The sequence below is a fragment of the Penicillium argentinense genome, assembly GCF_028826775.1.
Source record: "Penicillium argentinense strain IBT 30761 chromosome Unknown utg000001l_segment0_segment0, whole genome shotgun sequence".
Classification (NCBI taxonomy): domain Eukaryota; kingdom Fungi; phylum Ascomycota; class Eurotiomycetes; order Eurotiales; family Aspergillaceae; genus Penicillium; species Penicillium argentinense.
In genome coordinates, this window is record NW_026622660.1 from 1584252 (window position 1) to 1605521 (window position 21270).

General features: G+C 51.8%; 7 protein-coding genes across 7 annotated transcripts; 5 read left to right on the top strand and 2 right to left on the bottom strand.

The window, feature by feature from the left end:
- Positions 1-32: 32 nt before the first annotated feature.
- On the bottom strand, positions 33-1263 carry N7532_000530 (SGNH/GDSL hydrolase family protein; the record flags this gene model as incomplete). The annotated part of the gene is made up of 4 exons (XM_056613034.1): positions 33-680; positions 761-874; positions 929-1061; positions 1157-1263. 4 exons carry the CDS (start codon positions 1261-1263, stop codon positions 33-35), a joined length of 1002 nt encoding a protein of 333 aa, XP_056480258.1.
- A 2839-nt stretch (positions 1264-4102) lies between these two features.
- N7532_000531 (uncharacterized protein) lies at positions 4103-5196 on the bottom strand (the record flags this gene model as incomplete). The annotated part of the gene is made up of 2 exons (XM_056613035.1): positions 4103-4927; positions 4981-5196. The coding sequence occupies 2 exons, from the start codon at positions 5194-5196 to the stop codon at positions 4103-4105; spliced, it is 1041 nt and encodes a 346-aa protein (XP_056480259.1).
- Positions 5197-7422: 2226 nt separating this feature from the next.
- N7532_000532 (putative C2H2 transcription factor (Con7)) lies at positions 7423-9154 on the top strand (the record flags this gene model as incomplete). The annotated part of the gene is made up of 4 exons (XM_056613036.1): positions 7423-7768; positions 7843-8081; positions 8322-8502; positions 8808-9154. 4 exons carry the CDS (start codon positions 7423-7425, stop codon positions 9152-9154), a joined length of 1113 nt encoding a protein of 370 aa, XP_056480260.1.
- Positions 9155-12456: 3302 nt separating this feature from the next.
- N7532_000533 (pentatricopeptide repeat-containing protein) lies at positions 12457-15040 on the top strand (the record flags this gene model as incomplete). Its single annotated transcript, XM_056613037.1, has 2 exons — positions 12457-13044; positions 13148-15040. 2 exons carry the CDS (start codon positions 12457-12459, stop codon positions 15038-15040), a joined length of 2481 nt encoding a protein of 826 aa, XP_056480261.1.
- A 610-nt stretch (positions 15041-15650) lies between these two features.
- N7532_000534 (putative MFS transporter Seo1) lies at positions 15651-17330 on the top strand (the record flags this gene model as incomplete). The annotated part of the gene is made up of 5 exons (XM_056613038.1): positions 15651-15810; positions 15861-16111; positions 16165-16198; positions 16259-17168; positions 17231-17330. The coding sequence occupies 5 exons, from the start codon at positions 15651-15653 to the stop codon at positions 17328-17330; spliced, it is 1455 nt and encodes a 484-aa protein (XP_056480262.1).
- A 739-nt stretch (positions 17331-18069) lies between these two features.
- N7532_000535 (xenobiotic compound monooxygenase, DszA family) lies at positions 18070-19741 on the top strand (the record flags this gene model as incomplete). The annotated part of the gene is made up of 4 exons (XM_056613039.1): positions 18070-18189; positions 18237-18425; positions 18501-18748; positions 18814-19741. 4 exons carry the CDS (start codon positions 18070-18072, stop codon positions 19739-19741), a joined length of 1485 nt encoding a protein of 494 aa, XP_056480263.1.
- A 318-nt stretch (positions 19742-20059) lies between these two features.
- On the top strand, positions 20060-21179 carry N7532_000536 (Yip1 domain protein; the record flags this gene model as incomplete). The annotated part of the gene is made up of 4 exons (XM_056613040.1): positions 20060-20147; positions 20230-20644; positions 20706-20855; positions 20930-21179. The coding sequence occupies 4 exons, from the start codon at positions 20060-20062 to the stop codon at positions 21177-21179; spliced, it is 903 nt and encodes a 300-aa protein (XP_056480264.1).
- Between the last annotated feature and the right edge of the window lie 91 nt (positions 21180-21270).

The following is a 21270-nucleotide window of genomic DNA, read 5'->3' on the forward strand; positions in this document are numbered from 1 at the left end:
AAATATACACATACCACCAGCACACCAACTCACTACCCCTGCAACCAGGCCTCCAACTGCCCTGCCAGAATCTGATGAACATGGCTAGTTAAATGTCCCGAATTAAACCAAAAATACGTATCCAACGGCGTCGGACACCCATACTTCAAATAATTCACATCAATATCAGGCTGATCATACCCAGCGCAGAAATTCGTCGTATTCATCAGCCCATACCGTGGAGGATCATCAAGCATCGCGGACAGCTGCGTATGCGCATCAAACACCCTCACCTCGACATCGCTCTTCTCTCGCTGGAAAGCACTCGCCTGCTCGGACAGCGCGGCATTGTACCATCCTACCTGCGTCGCGTTCGGGTGCGGCGTGCTCGAGGCTTGGTTTCCTGGTGTTTTATCTAAGGGCGGGAGGTTTATTAAGAGGTATGATTTGTAACCGAGGGTGTAGAGCTCGTTGACAGAGGTGAAGAGTGTTTGCGTGAGGTTCTTGTAGAAAGTTGGGAAGTCGACGGCGTATTGGGAGCTGTCGTTTATATCGTTTATTCCGATCCAGATTGCGATGAGGCTGTCTTTGGGTTTGAGGAACTTTTTTAGGGGGGTGTAGGCGTATTGTTTGAATTGAAGGGTTTGGTTGACGAGGGAGACGGTGAAGTTGTGGTGGAGGGGGTGCTGTTGATTCCGTGCCTGTTGTTAGCCTCTGGTATTACTTTTTAAGGAGGCTAGTCGATCGAGACGAACTATTTAGTGGAAATGTCAGAGCCTGCAAAGGCAAAATCCCAAAGCTGCTTTTTGCAGGTTCGTGGAGAGGTGAGGCCTGCTTGGACGCCGCAGTTGGTGAGGTACTCTAACCAGTTCGGACCCCCTTCTGCGGTTGCAGTCTATAAAAGCTGTGTTAGCAGCGTGAAGCAAGAATTCGCATTCGGAAGGTTTACTTGGTTTTGAACGATCATGTTGGAGAGCAGGGTCTCTTCATCGAATGCAAGGTTGAGTGCGTCGCCTATGAAGCTGTAGTTCTGGTGTCCGTGGATTCCTTGAACGTAGGTGTATGAGTCTCCGAAGGCAATTCTTCAACGCCCCAAATCAGAATCTTGTTCCAGTTCTTGTTTCATCGCACGTGATTGTGGGTGTGTTTTTGATGCTGCAAATTGCAGTGTACTTACAGCCCTTTTTTGGAGGACCATTGAAATTTCTCCGTCGTTTTGATTGGGGATGCGCCTGTCAGGGTGACGAGGGCTAGTAGGGACAAGATGTTTTCGGGTATTTGCATTTTGAGCGACTGTCTAGCACTCTCGATATATCCTGTCACTGAACCGCCACACGTGGTATCACAGAGAATTAAAAAAAAAAAAAAAAAAAAAAAAAATTGTGAGCTGTGCGTCGATATACTATTGAATGTAGGTGTCGTATCCCTACCGGGCGTCAATATATAGGTCTCAGATTGCCCCCACAAATCAACCGGGGTAATTCTATAAACGACGGAACGAATTTTTCCGCCAGTCCAAATATTGGACATTTGAACATAGAAATCGAGAGCGAGAAGACAAATAATCACCTCGAATGTTCCGAGAAGAATGGTCGCGGGCCATGATCAGCATACATCCATGGATAGTGACCAGATGCATGCATGCATGATTCAATATCCTAAGGTACATTAAGCAACATTAGGGTGTGGATAAGGCTGAACGATTAGATCAAAATCTCGATACGAACCAACCATCTTTGCTGTCACAGTACAAGGCCATTCACCGCTTGTGGCGCAGCGATCGAGCTACAGCCCAAGGTATTGGCGACGACAGCCTCATGCCCAGCAGGGTTAGCATAGCCGCCGACTCTACGGACGATTCCACCACTAGAGCCTATAGTAGACCGGAAGCAGTATAGTGGTCACTCTGGTACGAGGAGTTTCTAGTTTGTGCCCAACTGTCAAAGTTTATGCTTAAATGGCCCACCGCGAGGCTGTGCGGATGCTAGTGATTTCTTAGGCATGGTTGCACGGCGGATCGGCTCTGGTCTAACCCAGCGTATATAAAGCTGACACTTGTGGGGGCAACATTGCTTTTGATAAAAATGGCGTTGATTCTAGGCAGATGCAGTGGTGCTTTGATAACGGATCGGACCTGAAATGACTTGCACTACACCCTAAGCAATTAGGATTATGATCTCGACCAGGGTACTCGGCCCTATGGATGGATATGGTACATCCTAGAAATTACTAGGAAGTATTAGGACGTACTTTGGGAGATTAGCAATGTGTCGCTGGTATGATAAAACCTCCCGATGATAACGCATAGACGATGATAGCAACAGCCTGTTACTATCTATGGATGTACTACAGCAAGGTAGAGAGCCCGCTGCGGCCGTCCCAAAATTAAGACCGGTTATTTCCACCCTCCGAGGCCGCACGTTGACTGCCGAGCGAGCAAAAGTGCATGCATCGGCCCAAAGCTTCTCTGGGTATGCAGGAGGTGCAGACGACGATTCCCAAGACAGCAACGTGCAGCAGACCCCAGTCGCCATCCCCGTCCAGCCCGCTCGACATCAACTCAATGTCATTGTAGCTTCTCCGCACTTTCAATCAGGGAATGCTCTACGCCCGGGACATTGACGCTGCGAATGAAATGATTGACCACTTCCCGATTACGATATCATCTACATGTACATAACAAAAGCCGGAAAGTACGCACCCCCGGGCCATTCTTACCGTAGTCCCCCAAGCCGGACCCCGCGCCAGGATGCGCTGGGCCAGGACACGGCCCCTGTCATGCAATGCAATGCAGACCGGCCCTGGTCGCTGCCTCCTGCACCGGAGCAGGCGTAGAACATGCATGGAAAATGTAACCTCTGGCCGGCTGGGTCGGCTCTGGGAGGTGGACGGGCTTTGTGGTTTGCGGGCGAGCGAGGCTGGCCGCCACAGTGGACGCGACGGACATCAACATTGGGATGGAAATTCAGACAGCGAGACTCCACCAATCACAGGGCGGGATTCCGCGATTGAATTTGGCCACTCTACTACTGTAAGTATACGGGATGAATTGGACGGGACTTGGCACGATCGTGAACATCTGAACAGAGTGCGCCTCGGGGTGTTATTGGGCTACGCTGGCCCCCTGTCTCGGGACTCGGCTGGCCCAGACTGGCCTCCATGTTTTCCTCCTTGTTTTTTGTTACTTTTGCCTTGCCTTGACTCGTCTTTCTCTGTCTTGGTCAGCACTCAGTCACTCTCCAACCCCCACTCACACCTCCCCTATTCCCCCATTCCTGTCCTGCTCCGGATTTTCCCTCTAACCGAGGATACCAAAACAGACGTCCGCCGTGATCGGTCCCAGAGCCGACCTGGACCCCCCTCCCCGATCCAGGCCATGCAGCAAAACAGGCAAAACGCCCGGGGAATTTGAACTTGATCAACACCTGAGATGCACGGTCGACCACTTGCCCCCCTAATTCGATCTGCCGAAGGATGGGCGGGTAAGACTTACCGTGTACGGCGTAGCATCCCATCAGAGCCCATGGGTCCGCACTGGCCAGCGTGGGTGGAGTTGAGGGCGAAGTGGGTTGCTCACCGGATCCGACCTTACAATACCCTCAGATACCTGACTGCTGTTGGATACATTCCTCTGAGCACGGGCGGATACCCTTCGGCGACCGGTGCGTGAGGTACCCGAGGCTTGACAGCTGCGGTCTTGGGGTTCGAGCGATCTTCGTGGTGCGTGTGTCTGCTAGTGTTTCCCAGTCCAGTGTCCCGGGGAAGCTGCGATCATGCTCTATCGACCGTCTGCAGACAGTTCGGTCGCGACATACGGATAGGGTCGCGACTGCAGTTCAGCTTGCCCCCGAAGTATAGCCGTCGACAGGCTTGACATGTGCTTGCCACCGACTCCATCCGCGATGCACAAAGTACAGGGGAGGACAGGACGAGATACTACTACATACCATATACAATACATACCATGGCATACAGGCACTTAGAGGCACTGGCAAATAGAGGCATGTGCCCTAAGACACCTCCGGTTAGGTATGCCCTCGGCCAAAGCCACAACCGCGCAAAGCGCCTCATAACGGTGGCCGTTATAATGCAAGGGGCCAATTATACGGTGATTGATGGATGTCTACGCTCCAGCATGTTCTCCAGCATACCCTCCAGCACGTCTGCGTCTTGCAGCATCTTCTTCAGACAGGAAAGAAAGCACCGGCTGCCAAGCTCCTTGCGTCTGCAGGTTTGCCGTCGCGCTGACAAGCCCTCGCGACGGTGCGGAGTCCTCCGCTGTAATCGTATCCTGGATGAAAACCGGGAACCGCACCACCGTGTCACTGGGACGAGACGCTGGACAGCTCGGAGCGATCGTCCGAGGCACGCAAGGAGGCCACGCTGGACGCATCCCGTCTCCAGCGGCTGCGGCGTCCAATAACAGGGGCGCCATATCCATTTGATATCGATCATCCTGGGACTGGTGTGTCCGGATATCCCGTACGGCCTTAAAACTCGTCTGGGTCTGCCACGGAGCTCTCCGCGGAGCCAGTGGCCCACTGGGGGCATTCAAACGAGCACTAGGCCGCTCTGCGAGCTGCGGCCTCGATAGCGGGGACCTTTGTCCAGATTGCCGACCTCCGGGTTTGCTCGCAATGAGCTGGGAGCGCTCTGCGGTGCCTAGGTGCTGGCCATTGCGGCATTTGTCGTGATCAATCAGGACTCGGACTGACGAGATGTTCCCAGAGGAGCAGGTCGGTGGACTGTTTGTCCCCCCTACCTTGCCCCCTTTTTCTTTTCCTTTTTCATTTTGATTTTCGTTCGATATATTGCTGCTTCTTCTCTTTTCTGTCGCCTTCTTCACCGGCGATGAACCAGTTGCGCGGGGGTGAGATCCAGTTGGGCGCCAATCAGAAGGGCGCAGGCGAAACAGGTGGTTTTCCGAGGGGGGAGCCTTGCATTCGTTCTGTACCTCGTTTCGTTCCTATCGCCGCTCCACTTTTCGTTTATTTTTTTCACGAGGCTGCCCTGGAAGTCAAAAATCCCGGAGAGCCGCCGATGCTCCGCTGACGGGAGACTTCTTGCTGGTCCGGGAAGCAGTCTGGAGACCTTCATGTTTCCACTGGCAGGCACCACCCTCGATTCCCAGGTCCCATCGGTATCAACGCGAAGGGAGAAGTACGAAGTCCAAAGCCGCAGGGCCAATGGCCGGGGGTTCCAGTACCGCCGTTCCATGGTCTGCCCCTTTTTCTCCTCTGGCAATGCTGACTGTGAACCAATGGATGGGGCCTGCTATAATTACTGCATCGTATGATAAGCAGCGGGGGAGACAGTTCCCCCGTCCACCTTACACCTTTACTGTCCACTGGCAGTCACAGGTGACCCGGAGAAACCTGGGAGGTGTGTTAGGTAAAGCAATGGAGGGGAAGCCGGGAACCACGGGAGCCCTGCTCTATCAGAAAGTTCACATCCAACGCAGCGGTGGGACTTCCCCCCCTTTTCCTTGCATTCTCCTCTTTTTCCTTTTTCCTTTTTCCCTGTCGGATTGCGGGCTGATCCGATCGGACACAGAGTCGACCCAATGCCCTCTATACTGAATTCAGCAATCAGTTGGGATACTGCCAGTGCTCATACATAAATATATTTAGCAGTAGAGTAGTACAGTCACTACTCACACTAACAGCCCTCACTGTCCACGAGATAGCCTCCGATCACGGACAGTGGGGTGGCTCCACCGACGCGTTCCTGAGTATCGTGACGGTACGGCCTTAGCCTACGCGAGTGATCAAAGTGAGACCAACCGCCACGACGAGCTAGTCTCCGTCGATATACTTGCTAGCACTAGCACGCTAGCATAGTGACTGCCCTGCAGTATACACTATCAATGCCCTACAGTATCTCGAAGTCTTCCCCCCTCAGGTCTAATATTCCCCCAAGGTATTCCCTACTGTACGAAGGTATTATGTTAGATTACCGTGCGTACCGTATCGTACCGATGTAACCCATCAGGCAAAGACCGGCTTCAACCGCCCATTTTCACTTTGGCCCTCGTCTCCACCGTCCACGCTAGCCCTGGTCCTCCCGAGGAGGACATGGTCGCTTCTGCTCCCCCGGCCTGCGCTAGGCCTGCTTCTGCCTTAGTGCCGGTCCGTCGTCCGCCACTAATCCTGCTTGGGCCGTTTCCACTTCCCGTTGAGTGTTCGGGCACGCCATTTCCTCCGCCCCTCTTTTTTTTCTTTTGTTTTCCCCCCCCTGACCATCGTGACAGCGATCTTGGTTGGTACCCACGGAGCGTACACGCTAGGTTCACTGTCCTCGAGACGCGCCCGGATTGCGGGTAGACTAGTCTGATGGGAGGCTAAATCCAATATACTAGAGTATCAAGAGCTCACTAAGGATGTCTATCAGCTACTTTGTTCTCACCTCGCCATTTGGTGATGCCCATGTCTCATAGTTCCCAATGCCTTCAAAGCCCGGAAATAAAATACTGTAATCCTAATGATAGTCGCCACTTTTTTTTTCTTTGACTCTTTTTCCCACCCCCTCCTCCTTCCCCCCCCTGGATCCGCCCGAATGAGATCGAAAAATAACACATAGAAAATTTCCCATCACACGGACAAGTCGGGAAAGGGGGGCCAAGCAGGTCGGAGGATTGGAGAGAAAAGGGAATGGAGCCCGCGCATCCAAACCCAATCCTACTTGTGCTCGCGATTATCGTCCATATAGTAATTCCCGCGATAATTTTGAATTATTCGTGCTGATAATAATAAATATGTACGCATCGTAATTTTGGAGCCAAAATTACGCAACTCCACCCGGGTCCACCGCATCCTCGGATCCCACGAGGACGCCCTCAGCGCTGCCGAACGGCCTTTTAGGACTAAAGTTCCTTTTCCCCTCTCCCTCTTCGTCCAATTTTTCCTTCTCGCTGGGAAGAAACAAGACCACCCTTCGAAAGCCTCGCGCTGACCGCCACCCTGCAAGGCATCCTCGCAAAATCCCGAACTAAAGATTTAAGCATCGGGGCTTCGCTGAACGCGCCTGCTCAACGCGTCGATCCCCTCGTCCTGCTGTATCTCCACACGACTGGGATCTGCGTCGCCTGTTTCCCCTCCCACTCCCCTTCTAAGCTGTACGTGCCATCTCGCTTCCCTTCCATCCAACTCCCCAGTCAAGCCACGATTGCCCAACGTGGCCGAGCCTAGTCGCTGGGTCCCTTGCTTGGTACGGGGCCCCATCTCGCTCAATTTCCCCGATTTCTTCCCCCATCGTCGAGCCCGACCTTGAAAGAAGCTCATCCTTCGTCCGCACCGCCTTCGCCCCAATCAACCTCGCGCCAAAGCAGCAAACCAAACTGACTGACGTTCGTGACGCGTCTGACAGAAACCATACCTCCTGACCCGCTGGTTCCTCCCGAGGAATTCGCCCGGCGCGCGCGCACCCTAACTCCCGCCATTTTATATGGACACCCGGCCCGCCTCCGAGTACGCACAGTCAGGTTCGCACCACCCAGCACCATCGCCTGTCGACACACCTTCTGAACAACCCGCCGCAGACCAGACCTCTGCTGCTGCCACTGCTCACTACACGCACACCCCGCAGCCTGAGGTGCGTCCGACTCAACAGTACACGCCGCAGCCCGAAGTGCGACCCGCCACCATTTCGTCGTCCAACACCCCCCAGTCGGACTACGGCCTCAACCCGCCGCCGACTCGCTCGCCCGCCTACCAGGACTACCTTCCGCGCCCCCAGCCGTACGCTCCGAACACCCAGCCCGGTGGTGCGCCCGGCATGGCTCAAGCTACCAGTCCGTTCATCATGTCCATGCCTGCGGCTCCGCGCAGCCCCCGAATCTTAAATCTGACGCGGCCGTTCCCTTAGATCCTTCGCTCCCGGCCAACAGCCCAACCTATCCTCCTCCCTACTCTCCTTACCAGCCGCAGGGACACGAGATGGCCCAGTACCAGGGTCATCCGCCCCCGCCACAGCACATGTACTCGCGGCCCGACTGGCCGCATGGCTATGGCCAGCAGCATCACATGCCGGGGCCCTATGCCTCGCCGGCTACTACGGTTGGTTCCGCCTCCCCTGCTGCGACCGCAGGGCCGCGCCCTGGTCAGGTATGTTTTTGATGATTCCGGCGTATTTCCGAAGGCTTCTGTCATTACCGTTGTCTTGGACGCCTCTGGGGGCGACCCGATCTGGGCTCGAAGCATTCACCCGCTGGGTTATCGCGTCGCCCTCCCAGGGATCGTCAAAAACAGCGCATTTCTCTCGTGTTTTTCGATCGAGATTTGCTTGGCTCTCATTTTCTTCTTCAATAGAATCGCGTGCGCTAACCAATGTTATCTCTTTCACAGGTCTACTCTTTCGTCCCGATTCCCGGCGCGCAGCAGCACAAGCGCCCTCGCCGCCGATATGAGGAAATTGAGCGCATGTACAAGTGTGGGTGGAACGGCTGTGAGAAGGCATATGGTACTCTGAACCATTTGAACGCCCACGTCACAATGCAGTCGCATGGCGCAAAGCGCACGCCTGAAGGTATGTCTCGTTGTTTTTTCTGCTCTATTGGTCGTGCAATTCGTCGCAAACCCCAGAGGTTGTCGCAAACCGCTGGATTGGGTTAGCGCCGGTACGCACGCTAGTCAGTTACACTAGATTTCGCGGGCCCGCAGTAGCGTGGGCGACGGCGTGAAAGGTTAAGCTTGGTTAAGCTTGTGTCTTATCCCTTTCCGCCCCGCTAGGCCCTGCTGTTACATCCCCTTGTTGGCCCTGTCTATTTTCTTTTATCGTCGGCTTCTTCTTTTTTGACCTTGCCACCCTCATACTGACTTTACCCCCTGTAGAGTTCAAGGAGATCCGCAAGGAATGGAAGGCTCGCAAGAAGGAGGAAGAGGCTCAGCGCAAGGCTGCCGAGGAGCGTGAGCGCGCTGCTGCCCAAGCTGCCCAGGCTAACCAGGTCGAGGCTTCCGGTCCCTCCGACCCCTCTCAAGGACAGCCTCCGGCCTACGGTGGTGGTGTGCGTCCCCAGCTGCCTCCCATCGGATACCAGCCCGCCGACAGCCAGGTGCCCAGTCAGTACGGTGCTCCCGGTGGCGGCATGGTCTACCAGAGCAACGGACAGATGGGCTACCCTCCCAACTACCCTCACTCCCCATACCAGAGCGGACCCGTCTACCAGCAACGTGAGTAAACTCAAAACCACCACGGCAACCAACGCCGCCATTGTATCTCTGCCAGGACCTTGCGATCCCCCTCCCCCTCATTTGGATCATTTGGATTACTTTCTACCCTCCCCTACTTCTTCGGTCCATTTTCACGCCTACTCCAATCCAGGATCGGTCGGCTGATATTATGCCCGCCATGGCTCTCCAGAGACTCAATCGACCGGCTACCCGCAATAATCTACATAATTCGCCTCATACGCCGTGGAACGGAACCTGCATCTTTTCTTACCTGTCTTGTGTCTTTGGTTCTCTTTTCCATTTTTCCTCTGGTCTTTTGCTTCCTCATCACGATATCCCATTGCCTGACTCATGTCGCCTCGGAACCTCTGATCCCCATCCTTCCCTTACTTTCCTCCAGTCTTATTTCCTCGATGATACCAACCTCTTGCGCCTTTAATTGGTCTAGTCAAAGAGTGTCTTTCCGGCTTTGTTACCTGCGAAATTCTCTATCTATTAGAGAGTACAACGTGCATCCAGATCTGCAGAAGGATTCCATATCCTCTATCTCTCTTATTCTTCCAAATCACCAGAATTTGGAGAGGGTGTCTGTTTACTTCTGCTTTGCTCGTTTGCTCTAGGGGGCGTGGCTTTAGGAATTTTGGTCGGGTGGCGGATTTTGCTTTGCATCAGTACTTGTACTCTTTGGTCCTTTTTATTCTGGTTTGTTTTTTTTCCCTGTGGGCATTGTTTCCTCCCAAAACGATTTCCTCTTTATTTCATATTACTACTGGGAGGTTTTTCGTTTTTCCTTGTTCAACTTGTTCTCATTGCTCCACTTTTGTCTGTGTATGGCAGTTTGCTATGGCAGGTTCTTCCTTGCCTCTTCCATTTTCTCTCCGCTTTTTCTTGACGTACATCAGATACTGTACTGGGCTTTCCTGGTCCGGAGTGTATTCCTGTACTCTACCGTCTGGCGGTGAATAGTCAGATGGACTGTATTCATGATTGCTTTTCATTCTCGAGTTTGATAGCAAAAGAAATAATTCTATGTTATTACCCACAATCTGAAGCCTCGATCTACTAAGAGGTATCAAGACCGTAGGACGGAAAGGCACGCACGGCCAAGTCGCAAATTCACATCCCAAAAACCAGCATCCCAAGCATCCACTAGCGTCCCGAACAACGCCACTGTATTTTTTCAAATAAGGTTATCTTAGCCTGGCAGGCAGATCCCGGGAGGCCGGGTGAAAATCAAAAAATGTTACTAAGACCCAAAAGACTCAAGCTCCAGACTAAAAGTCACCGGTTCGTTCTCCACCGGTTCGGTTCCTTGGCTATGACTAGCGGGATCGGTGGTGCCATCACCAGCGCCAGCGCTAGAACATGACATGCACAGAACAAGCAAGGAAAAGGCTAAAGGCTAATGGCAAAGGTCGAAGCCGAAGCACGGTAAGAACCATAAAAGTACGACATTCGTTGGTGTTACGACCTGCTGACACCGCTACTGTAGGTACGGTACTATACGCATGTAGGTCCTTTCCCTGGGTAAGGATTTTTCATAGGCTGATTGGGCCGTGACGGTGATACGGGTTGGTGACTAGCGGGACTAGTACGGTTGTCTGGGACTGGGTTGTGGTACGAGGGTATACATAGGTGCCGAGTTCCCTCGGCTTCCGGGACTATAATGGGGCCGGCGTCAGTGGCTTTTGCGTCTGAGACATTTGTTCGGGAGGGTTCTTTTGTGTGGGATATGCCTGCTTTGTTTTGATTCTCGAGTTCCGAAAGAACTGGCACCAGTGCGGATAAAGGCTTTTGTTATTTCGGACGAAGGGGTGACGATTCTTTGGGAATTGGAGGAGGTAGAGTTGGACGTAGAAGGCATGTCCCTAAGATAGTTTGCGGAGGTAACACCCGAATTAGCATAGTAACTGTACTTTGAGTATCTGATTGTATAGGGTATACCTCGGGTACTCTTGGGATCCTAACTGATCCTCTAAAATGACGCTAGAATCGGCCTCTGGCGGCTCGGGATTCGCCCGGTAAGTGGATTGTGACGGGACTTGTCACATCTGCGAGTGAAAGTAAACTACGGTGTACAAGACACGCACTACGTCCGTGGCGCAGCCCTGGATACGATCCCTGCGTCGCCTCAATTCGGGCTAGTGTGACTGCCACCACGTGGGGCGAAGGTCCCCTGCAGATCCTGCGAAGCCTTGGATACATCCGGAGAAGATTTGAGCAGATTATTGGCCGGACTGAGATTTGACCTGTCTGGACCGGCTATTGTGTCTTGAGAGGGACTGAAGTAAACAAAGCATGTCAAAGCTTTCCGGAGAACATCGCGGCGTTATATTCGCTTGTTTGTGCGCAATAGTCCTCTTTGTCATACCTGGCCAGTTTTAAACTTTGTGGAATTGAGTGGAATTTTAAGTGATCGGCCCTGGAGTTGATGATCATCCATTTCCACCCCAGGCTGTCCCACACGTTCCCCATTCCATTTTGATAACCGAGGGATCTGTTTACTCCGATCAAATGGAGCATTTATAATCCGTAGATCACGGTTGACCATGAGGCGGAAAATTGGTTTGCAGTAGATAGCCATCGGTGCTTGTGCCTCTGACATCTGTTGCCGACTTGCTTGCTGTCATATCTGAGCGTTGGGAACCATAGAAAGCATGAAGTCTCGAACTACAAATGCCAGAGTGTATTTCCCATGCTATGAAGGGTCTCGTGCTTCGAAGACAATTTGGTGGAGTGATGTTCCGCGGATTTTGTCTTGGTCTCTTCTACTTGATTCTCCCACGTCGCTTCCTGGATATACCCCAAAGATGGCTTGGCCCGCGCCTATTTGATCTGCATATTGCCCGGAGTATGTACCATGCTTGGAATACGCATGATGTGCAGTAGGCCCTAACCCAGAACTGGGCTAATGCAGATCAGGGCGTACCGCAGTTGAGGCCCCGGGAGCTAGTACTGTAAGCCTGGCAATACTGGTAGAATGTAAGGTCTAGCGGCCCGCACCTCCATGCCCAAGTTAAACTCCTTGGGGTTAGTGCTGCCGCGCCATGTGTTTTTGCAGCCTCAGGTGTCGACCGCGATCCTGAGCGGTGCCTGATCAGTCAGGGGTCAAGATCTAGCCATATCGGGCCTAGCGGCAAGACCTCCGAGAAATTGTTGCGGACTTCCGCAGTCGCGAAAAAACAGTCGTCTGTCTGTTCATCCTTGTCGCCTTCTTGACTAGGCACAGGCTCAACTGTTTCTGTCTGTCTCTCGCTTTACATTCCTCGCGACCGAGTGTATATTGGGAGGCTGGTAGCAGACTCCGGACATGGTTATGACGGTTCAGCATTCGGGCTCAGTTCTGAGCAGAGCTCTGCGCAGTCGAGCCATCCGCCCACAGGTGGCAACTGCAGGCGCTCATTCCATTGCATTGGGAAATACTTCGCCGATTCAGCGACTATACTCTTCATCAAATTCCGTCCCTCTCCGGAACGACTCGACCGAAGACGATCGCGATCACGATCACGAAACCTCTCCATCACAACCCGGGCCTTCAACTCGCGATGGAGACAACGCTGGTATTATGCGGGGAGTGAAGATCCCTTACAAAAAGCAGTCACATGCCATGCGGAAGGAGAATGGACGGACTCTGATGGACATTGCTTCTGCAACCACAACCACTGGAGCGACGTTTTCAAGCAAGTCGATCGCGCTCGAGTTGCAATGGCTGACGGATCCTAAAACTTTGGCGGATCGAGTTGGACGGCTCTTAAAGGCCGGCGATGTGGCTCAGGCGGCTGCCCTGACACGTGAGGCACAACGCAGACAAATAAGGTGCGACCAGGCGTGGAATCATCTTATGCGATACTGCATGGATGAAGGGTATCCGGACGCGGCATTCAAATTCTATAATGATGTAAGTCTATTCTCTGATCGTGAACTGTCTTTCAGGATAACTCTTGCAGTCCTTGAAAGCTACAAAAGTGCATTGCTAATCTCAATCTCGTTTTACTTGACAGATGAAAAAGCGAGGCCGACAACCCTCCCCCAAAACTTATACGATCATGCTTCAAGGCTTCAGTAAAGGAGGCAAAGGACCAAAATCCCGCGAGACTGTTAAGAAAGCCGAGTCCATCTATAAAGCTATTTTTGCGAAGAATTCCAGTGTCAAACCCAACATCATTCACTCAAACGCCATGTTGAGTGTCTGTCAACGCCACGGCGACTTGGATACACTATGGCGTATTGCCGGCGATTTGCCTGACGAAGGACCTGACATGCCGGATATGAGAACCTATAGTATCATTCTGGCCGCTCTCCACCATGCCGCTCGCGACGATCTCCGAAAGATGAAACCCCACCAAGTCGACGAAGTTATCGCTCGGCAAGAAAAGATGGTCACGGAGGGCAAGAGGATCTGGGCTGATGTCATCTACCGATGGTCGAACGATGGCTTGCAATTGAGTAACCAAGTCGTGAATGCAATGGCCCATCTGCTTCTCGACGGAGTCCACGACAGCGATTTCTACGATGTCCTACAACTTTACAATCAGACCATGGGGGTTCCCATTCTTGCAAAGAGGCCCGAGCCGAACATGACTATCAGTCGCTCGCGAGCTCGTTTCATATTGAGGTCATACGAGAAGGCACGGTTGACGACAGGAAATGAGCCTGAACATGAGGATGTCCCATTTGTCGACGAAGACAATAAACCCCTTAGACGCGAGACTGAAAATGAGGAGACAGCCCCGGCTGAGGAGGAAGAAGATGATATGGAGGAGGAAGATTTCGAATTCCTTTTCCAGCCCGTCACCCTGGCGGACGGCCAGTCGCCAGAACACCTCGTGCCGGACAGCAAGGATCTCACCGTGATTCTGACTGCTTGCTCCAACATGACGCATAATTTTTCAGCCGGTCAGAGCTATTGGGATCTCTTTACTCGCGAGTCGGAAAAATTCCACCTGCAGGCCGACGAAATTTGCTGCATGGAATACCTTCGTCTTCTCCGTCGAGCCCGGGCTAGCAAAGATACAGCTCGAGTCGTGAGAGAGCAAATGCTTCCTTGGGGAACTACAGATGCTACCGCTTTCCACGTCGCTTTTGCATCCTGTCGCCGTGACCGCCGCAATCAATCGGTACTTCTCAATGCCAAGGACCTCCTCGACACGATGCGTAAGGGTCTTGTTCTTCCAGACCCTCGTGTTATCGAAGGATATTTGGCGTTGATCCAGGAATTCTCCGATGACCCGCAATCCATCTTGAACTTGCGTGGCTTGAAAATTGACGAAGGTTCGAAGAGTCAAACTCTACAAGCTCTTGGAAAACAGCTACAAGCCAAGCTGGGCCTTTTCGCCCTTGATACGCTACGCCCTCACTATTTGCAGCTCCATGAGGCGTTTTCGGAAGGAAAGCCTGCTCCTAGGGGCCGTTGGAATAGTCTGAAGGGCGGCAACGAGGATGTCTCAGCCTCAAAGGCAGTCAAGATTATGTCTCGGATCCGCACGCTAATCGACGAGACTCTCAAGTCCGAGTATGCGCCATTTGTCTCGAAGGCAGAGCGCAAGATCCTCGCTGAGGAGTCTAAAATGCTGAAAAGGTATTCCGATAAGGCCGTCATTCATGGTGCCAATAACAAAATTGTCTATCCAACGGTTGCGCAACGAGAAGTCTTCCGCAAACTCCAGAAGGAGATCGAAGAATTCGAGCCGAGATTCCGAAAGGACAGCCGTACTGCACCAGCGACCTCTCGGGGCAAAATCGAGTCGGAGGTTGAATCTGAGGTCGTGGATACCGCACAGGCTGAGAAAAAGTCCGAATTCGACACCAAGCCCGAAAACAAGGTCGAGGCTCAGAACCAACCCAAGACCGAGGCAAGCCCTGAAACTGAAACCAAGCCCGAGGTTAAAGGCTAAGATCGGAGTGAAATATCGAGGGTTTTTCCAAGGTTGAGGCCTCTGTAAATTTGAGATCTTTGGAAGATCTCGCTGTATCATAATTTCAACATCTTGTATATCAGTCATCTGGATCTGATGGCATTGAAATTTGCATATATAATAGACAGCCTCTCATTTCTCATAAAAACAGTTAAATAAGTCTTTCATAGGTCCGCATTGTGGTTAAGCTCTGAGTAGTTACGAGATGACCGTCAGCACGTCTTCTCCCCACTGCATGGCATGTGTCTTGGCCAACGCCGACGCCAATGTCGCTCAGTGCAGACTACAAGCACACACGCCTTGGGCCACTACAATGATTTAGCTCTTCCGCGACAGAGATACAAACCGTTGTTCTTATCTAGGAAGGTGCCTTACCATAGGCCAAGCCACCGACACGAAGTAATTCGGCAAGTCCCCGATTTCTCCCTGTCTACAGTCCGTCACGCAATTAGCATCTTCAGTGACACCTTCCATTTGCCGCGGACTGAGACCTTTTCGTTGAATTAATTTAGTTCGGAAGTTTTTAAGCGCTCCTTTATCCTTTCATCCTATCTGATGGGTTTCTCGGATGAGAACCGATAATTGAACAATGACTGTGCCGCAAGAGCGACGAAAATGGTATTCCCTGCAATGGTTTGCAGACCACGACACAAAAGAAGAGCGACGGCTCATTCTGAAGCTGGACCTTCTGATTATTCCCTACGCTTTTCTGGCCTACTGGACCAAGTATATCGATCAGGCCAATATCAGTACGTACAAAAGCAACTGGAGAAAATGCATAGCTACTGACAATCGACAGACAACGCCTATGTGTCCGGTCTCAAAGAAGACCTTGGCCTTTACGGCAATGAATTAGTTCAATTGCAGATGATGTACACCATCGGTGCGGTGGTGGGGCAGTTGCCTTTCGCATTTCTATTTACGAAGCTGCCAATGCACTGGATCATTCCCTTCATGGATATCGCATGGGGGATCTTCACTTTGGTGCAGTATCGTGCAAATTCGTATGCCGAGCTTGCTGCTTATCGCTTCTTGGTTGGCTGGTTCGAAGTATACGACGAAAAGAATTCAAAAGATTATTGAACAAAGCTGATAATTTACAGGCTGCTTATTATCCCGGAATGCATTATATCTTCGGTAAATGCGCACCTCCTTTCAAATGTTATTCTGGGAATCCGTTTTTAATTAGACATCCAGGATCATGGTACCGCAGCGATGAAATTGCTCGGCGGGGAGGATGTTTCTACGTTGGTCTCACGCTGGGCACTCTGACAGCCAGTCTCATCCAAGCCGGAACCTCGAGCCGTCTAGATGGTGTGAATGGACTAGCTGGTTGGAGGTGGATGTACATCATCTGTGCTGTCATCACTCTTCCTGTTGCAATCCTTGGATATTTCCTTCTGCCTGGAACTCCAGAGAAGGCCAATAGGCTGATTCTCAAAGAAAAGGACCTTGACTTAGCCAAGTCTCGCCTTGAGAAAGCCTCACACAGCATTAAGGAAGAGACGGTTTCCTGGCGTGCGATTCTCAACGTCGGTCGCAATTGGAGGCTTTGGGCTCTCCTCTGGCTGAACATCTTCTTCTGGAATGGAAGTGTGAATACAACTACAGGTGGCTACCAACTGTGGCTGAAGAGCTTGAACCGTTTCTCAACTAGTCGACTGAATGAGCTTGCTGCCGCATCTCCGGCTCTGGGAATCTTCTATACACTCTTCGTGTGCTTCGCCTCAGATCTTCTATTGGGACCTGCGTGGGCCATAACATTTTCTCATACGTGGAACATCATCGGGCTCATCATCCTCGTTGTCTGGAATGTGCCCGAATCGGCGCTGTGGTTTGCCTTCTTGACAACTTATTCGGCCGTTGCAATGTCGAGTGTCCTGTATGGCTGGATAAACAGTCAACTACGTGCCTCGCCTGTCCAACGAGCCGTGGCTCTTGTGTTTGTGAACATGATTGCCCAGTCAACTACTGCCTGGACACCACTGCTTGTGTTTAAGACAGTTGAGGGGCCACGCTTCACGAAGGGCTACTCCTTTGTTCTTGGAAATGCGATCTGCTTAATTGCACTTGCGCATATTGTGCAACACTTTGTCTCACAGGAAGAGTAAGCCAAAAAAAAGATATTTCTGAATATTTGGTTTGGAGATTCTAACATCCTTTTTATAGAAAACGGGAGCTTGGTAGGGGAAGTAATTCTGACGTGGAAAGTGCTGATTACTCGAGCAATCTTGAATCTGGGCCTCGCGAAGATCTGAAATACACCTGAGTTTCACACTCAATTGACATTCATGGAGAAAAAAATGACACTCAGCCTATATTGAAGAGAATCTGCTTTTCCATGCCGTCTCATCTGTACCTGGAGTTATCAATATACACTATGCGTGATGGCAAAGTCTATCTGATTCCAGGTTGCGTTTGTGGTTAATTTCCCATGATACTATAAGTAATTGGCCTCTTTACTCCGGCCACGAGTCGTAATATGCATTATAATGATAATACGAGTGAACTTGCTGTTGATGGAAGCAGTCACGCCGTAGCATACCGGATGATGAAATCCAGCTTGGCTCGCCTCGGACCTTTTTTGTTTAACAGGTCGGACATTTTGCGACTACCTCATTCTTATGCCCATCTTATTGAAATTGCCGATGTATATGCATGCTAGCTCTCGCAATAAGCATATCTTGTTGCTCATAAGGCGCTCCACATTGCGTTCTCTCATGGGGCTATTGTGAATTTCACACTTGTCATACGCCATGCCGATGAACCCAGCTCATGCAATCAATTAACTGCCGCTTGGTAATCTTCCGAAAATCTCTGTCGCCCTTATGGCGCGATATGGGCAAGTTATAGGCGAATACGTAGCAGATGAGGTGTGGGGACAAGCGTTTCTATCCGAAATCTTGTTGATAGCGCTTCCTATATACTGAGCACGGCCACGAAAGCTCGTCAAACCGCATGGGAAACTCCGAAAGTCTAATATCAAAAAAGCAGTATTCGCCGGAACCATGATAGACGCCAGCGTACAGAGCAGCCAGGAGGGCACTGCTAATGGTACCAAGAAGCACATCTTGATCAATGCATTTGACATGTCCACTGTTGGACATTTGTCTCCTGGCCAGTGGAAAGTATATTTTGCAATCCATGCGTGCTTCGCTCGTCCTGACAAGTATAGAACCCAGCAGATAAGTCGGCGACGAAGCGCACGCTCGAGTATTGGATCGAACTTGCGAAACTTTTAGAGCACGGGGGTATCAATGCCTTGTTCCTTGCAGATACGACTGGCGGCTATGATACGTATGAAGGGAAGATAGACGATTGCATTCGCCGGGCCGCACAATGGCCCGTGACGGACCCAACTATCGTGAGTGACATGGACAGTTAGTGTGACATAGACAGTTAGTGGCAAAAAAGCGCGATGCTGACTAGGCATGAATAGCCCATCTCCGCGATGGCCGCAGTGACAAAAAACCTCGCGTTCGGTATAACAGCGTCCACTTCATTTGAACAGCCATTCCTGCTTGCAAAGCGCTTTTCCACATTGGACCACTTGACCAAGGGCCGGTTGGGCTGGAACATTGTGACCTCATACAAGAAGGCGGCGTTCAAAGCGATTGGTCTCGACACCCCTATTGAACATGACGAGCGGTACCAGCAGGCCGACGAGTTCCTCAGAGTACTTTATAAGTACGTATCAAAGCACTTGAGCATCCCAAATCCAAGCTCGGTGACTGACGACTATGATGAAACAGGCTCTGGGAAGGATCTTGGGCACCCGATGCACTGTCACCTAACCCAGAGGAAGACTCGTATGTTGATCCGGACAAGGTCCGTCAGATAAATCACAAGGGAAAGTATTACTCCCTGAATACGCGTCACATCGTCGATCCATCCCCGCAGAGAACGCCATTCCTATTCCAAGCGGGCACTTCGCCAGCCGGTTCGGCCTTTGCTTCAACGCACGCAGAAGCAATATTCGTCTCGTCTCATTCTCCGGAGGTTCTTCGACCGAAAGTCGACAGAATTCGTCAGCTGGCGGCCGAAAATGGTCGTGACCCGCGGTCTATCAAATTCTTCGGCACCTTCACGCCTATTGTAGGAAGAACTGACGAAGAGGCCTTCGAGAAGTATGAGGAATTAAAGAAATACACCTCGGTGATAGGAGGCTTGGTGCTTTTAAGTGGGTGGACCGGTATTGATATCTCGAAAATTCCTCTGGATCAGGAAATCACAGCTGCGGACTCTCTCGAGGCAAATAGAGTGACCAGTCTCCTCGACTCGCTGGTGAAGACCAGCAAGGATGTGCCACGTTGGACACCTCGGATTGTCGCGGAAAAGGCTTCTATTGGAGGTCTTGGCCCGGTGGCTATTGGCAGCCCAACAACTGTGGCAGATGAAATGGAGCGCTGGATCCGAGAGGCAGACCTGGATGGGTTTAACATCGGCCATGTCATTACCCCCGGAACCTTTGAGGATTTGATCGATCTGGTGATTCCGGAGCTCAGAAAGCGTGGGCTATACCCAGAACTCCCGTCCACTTCCGAGGAGCCGCTCACAGCTCGCGAGAAAGTGTATGGACGAGGGCAGAAGGAGCTTCGAGATGACCATCCTGCGACCCAGTACAAGTATGATGTGTATCAAGAAGATCCGCCCTATGTCGAAAGTGCCGAGGCCGCTTAGCTTTAGAATATTTGAGAAGTAACACTCATGCAATGCCACGTTGGCGAGACTGTCAGTTTGCAAGCTGGTAGTAGCCTGTACTAATGTAGGTATAGGAGTGGATCCCGCCCAAACTCTCCGGGTTTCATGTGTACACGCAGACGTCACACGTGACTGAGTAATGCCACTCTAGCCTTTCCAGGAAGCTTGACCATCAACACTGCTTCACATCCTCCGCTTCCCTGGGCTCTGCTTCTCGAAAATTCCTAGCTAAGGAGGTCATGCTCCGAAACTGAAAACACCACACATACCCCCGTCGCATATAACACCACGCGAACCATGGCTAGTGTGCAACCGGGCCATTCTCATGGCGACCTGCACGACGACGAGTCGCTTCTGGACGACGATTTGATCGAGGCCGATGATGGTAGGTGCTTCCGTCTGGATTGAATCTTGCTGTCGCGCAATTCAGCTTGTTCCGTCTTACTGATTTGCCGTGCACCCTCTAGCTATCGATGCCGATGACCCCCTACACGATACCTCCGACACAGCCCCTCTACGAGGCAACATTGAATCCGACTCCGGTTCCCGAGGCGGACGAAATGACGGGTATGGCAATTATCTGACTTCTTCAATTCCGGGTGAAGACCGCCGCGCGACTCAGAATACAATCGATGAGAGTGTCTGGGCGACCCTGTCGCGCGACTTGGTTGCCGTATGGGAGAAGATGCGCCAGGTGCTATGGCCCAAGTATCTTCTTGGCGGCATGATGCAGCGTGGAGGCGGTGGTATCAATGATGCTGCTGAAAGAGGCGAGGCAAGTGGTTTTGGCCGTAACCTGCGCGGGCTCGTGGGACGCTGGCCAGACGCCGACGTTGTCCTGCAGGGCGGAATGAGCGATGGGTTGCGCGATTGGGATCTTTGGTATGATTCAGTCCATCCTTACTGGGCTCTGGTACTAGGCTGGATATTGACAATTTCGCAGGGGTCCCTTGGTTTTCTGCTTGGTTCTGAGCTTGTTCCTGTCTGTCGCGCACGGAGACCAGTCGTCCGCCGTCTTCTCCGGTGTCTTCTGCATTGTCTGGATTGGCGAAGCGGCTGTTACACTCCAGATCAAGCTTCTGGGTGGAAAGATGTATGTTGAGATCAAGTCTCCCTCTCGCACTCACCGAGTACCCTTGGACTGTGCTAACGCGTCACTCTTTCCAGTTCCTTCTTCCAATCAGTTTGCATTATCGGCTACACACTATTCCCTCTGGTGATCGCTGCTCTTCTGAGTGCACTACGTCTTCCTACAATCGCTCGAATCCCGGTCTACCTTGTCCTTGTCGCATGGTCTTTGGCAGCGGGTGTTAGTATCTTGGGCGGGTCCGGGATTGTTCGCAACCGCGTGGGCATTGCGGTATACCCGTTGTTTATGTTCTATATTGCGATTGGCTGCCTCTGTTTTATTAGTTAAGGGCAAGCCATGTCTTGCATCCGGGTCAAGAAAGTGTCTCGACCCTTCGAGTTGTTTGTAAAGTCCAAAGATCTACTAAGGAGCTATGGTA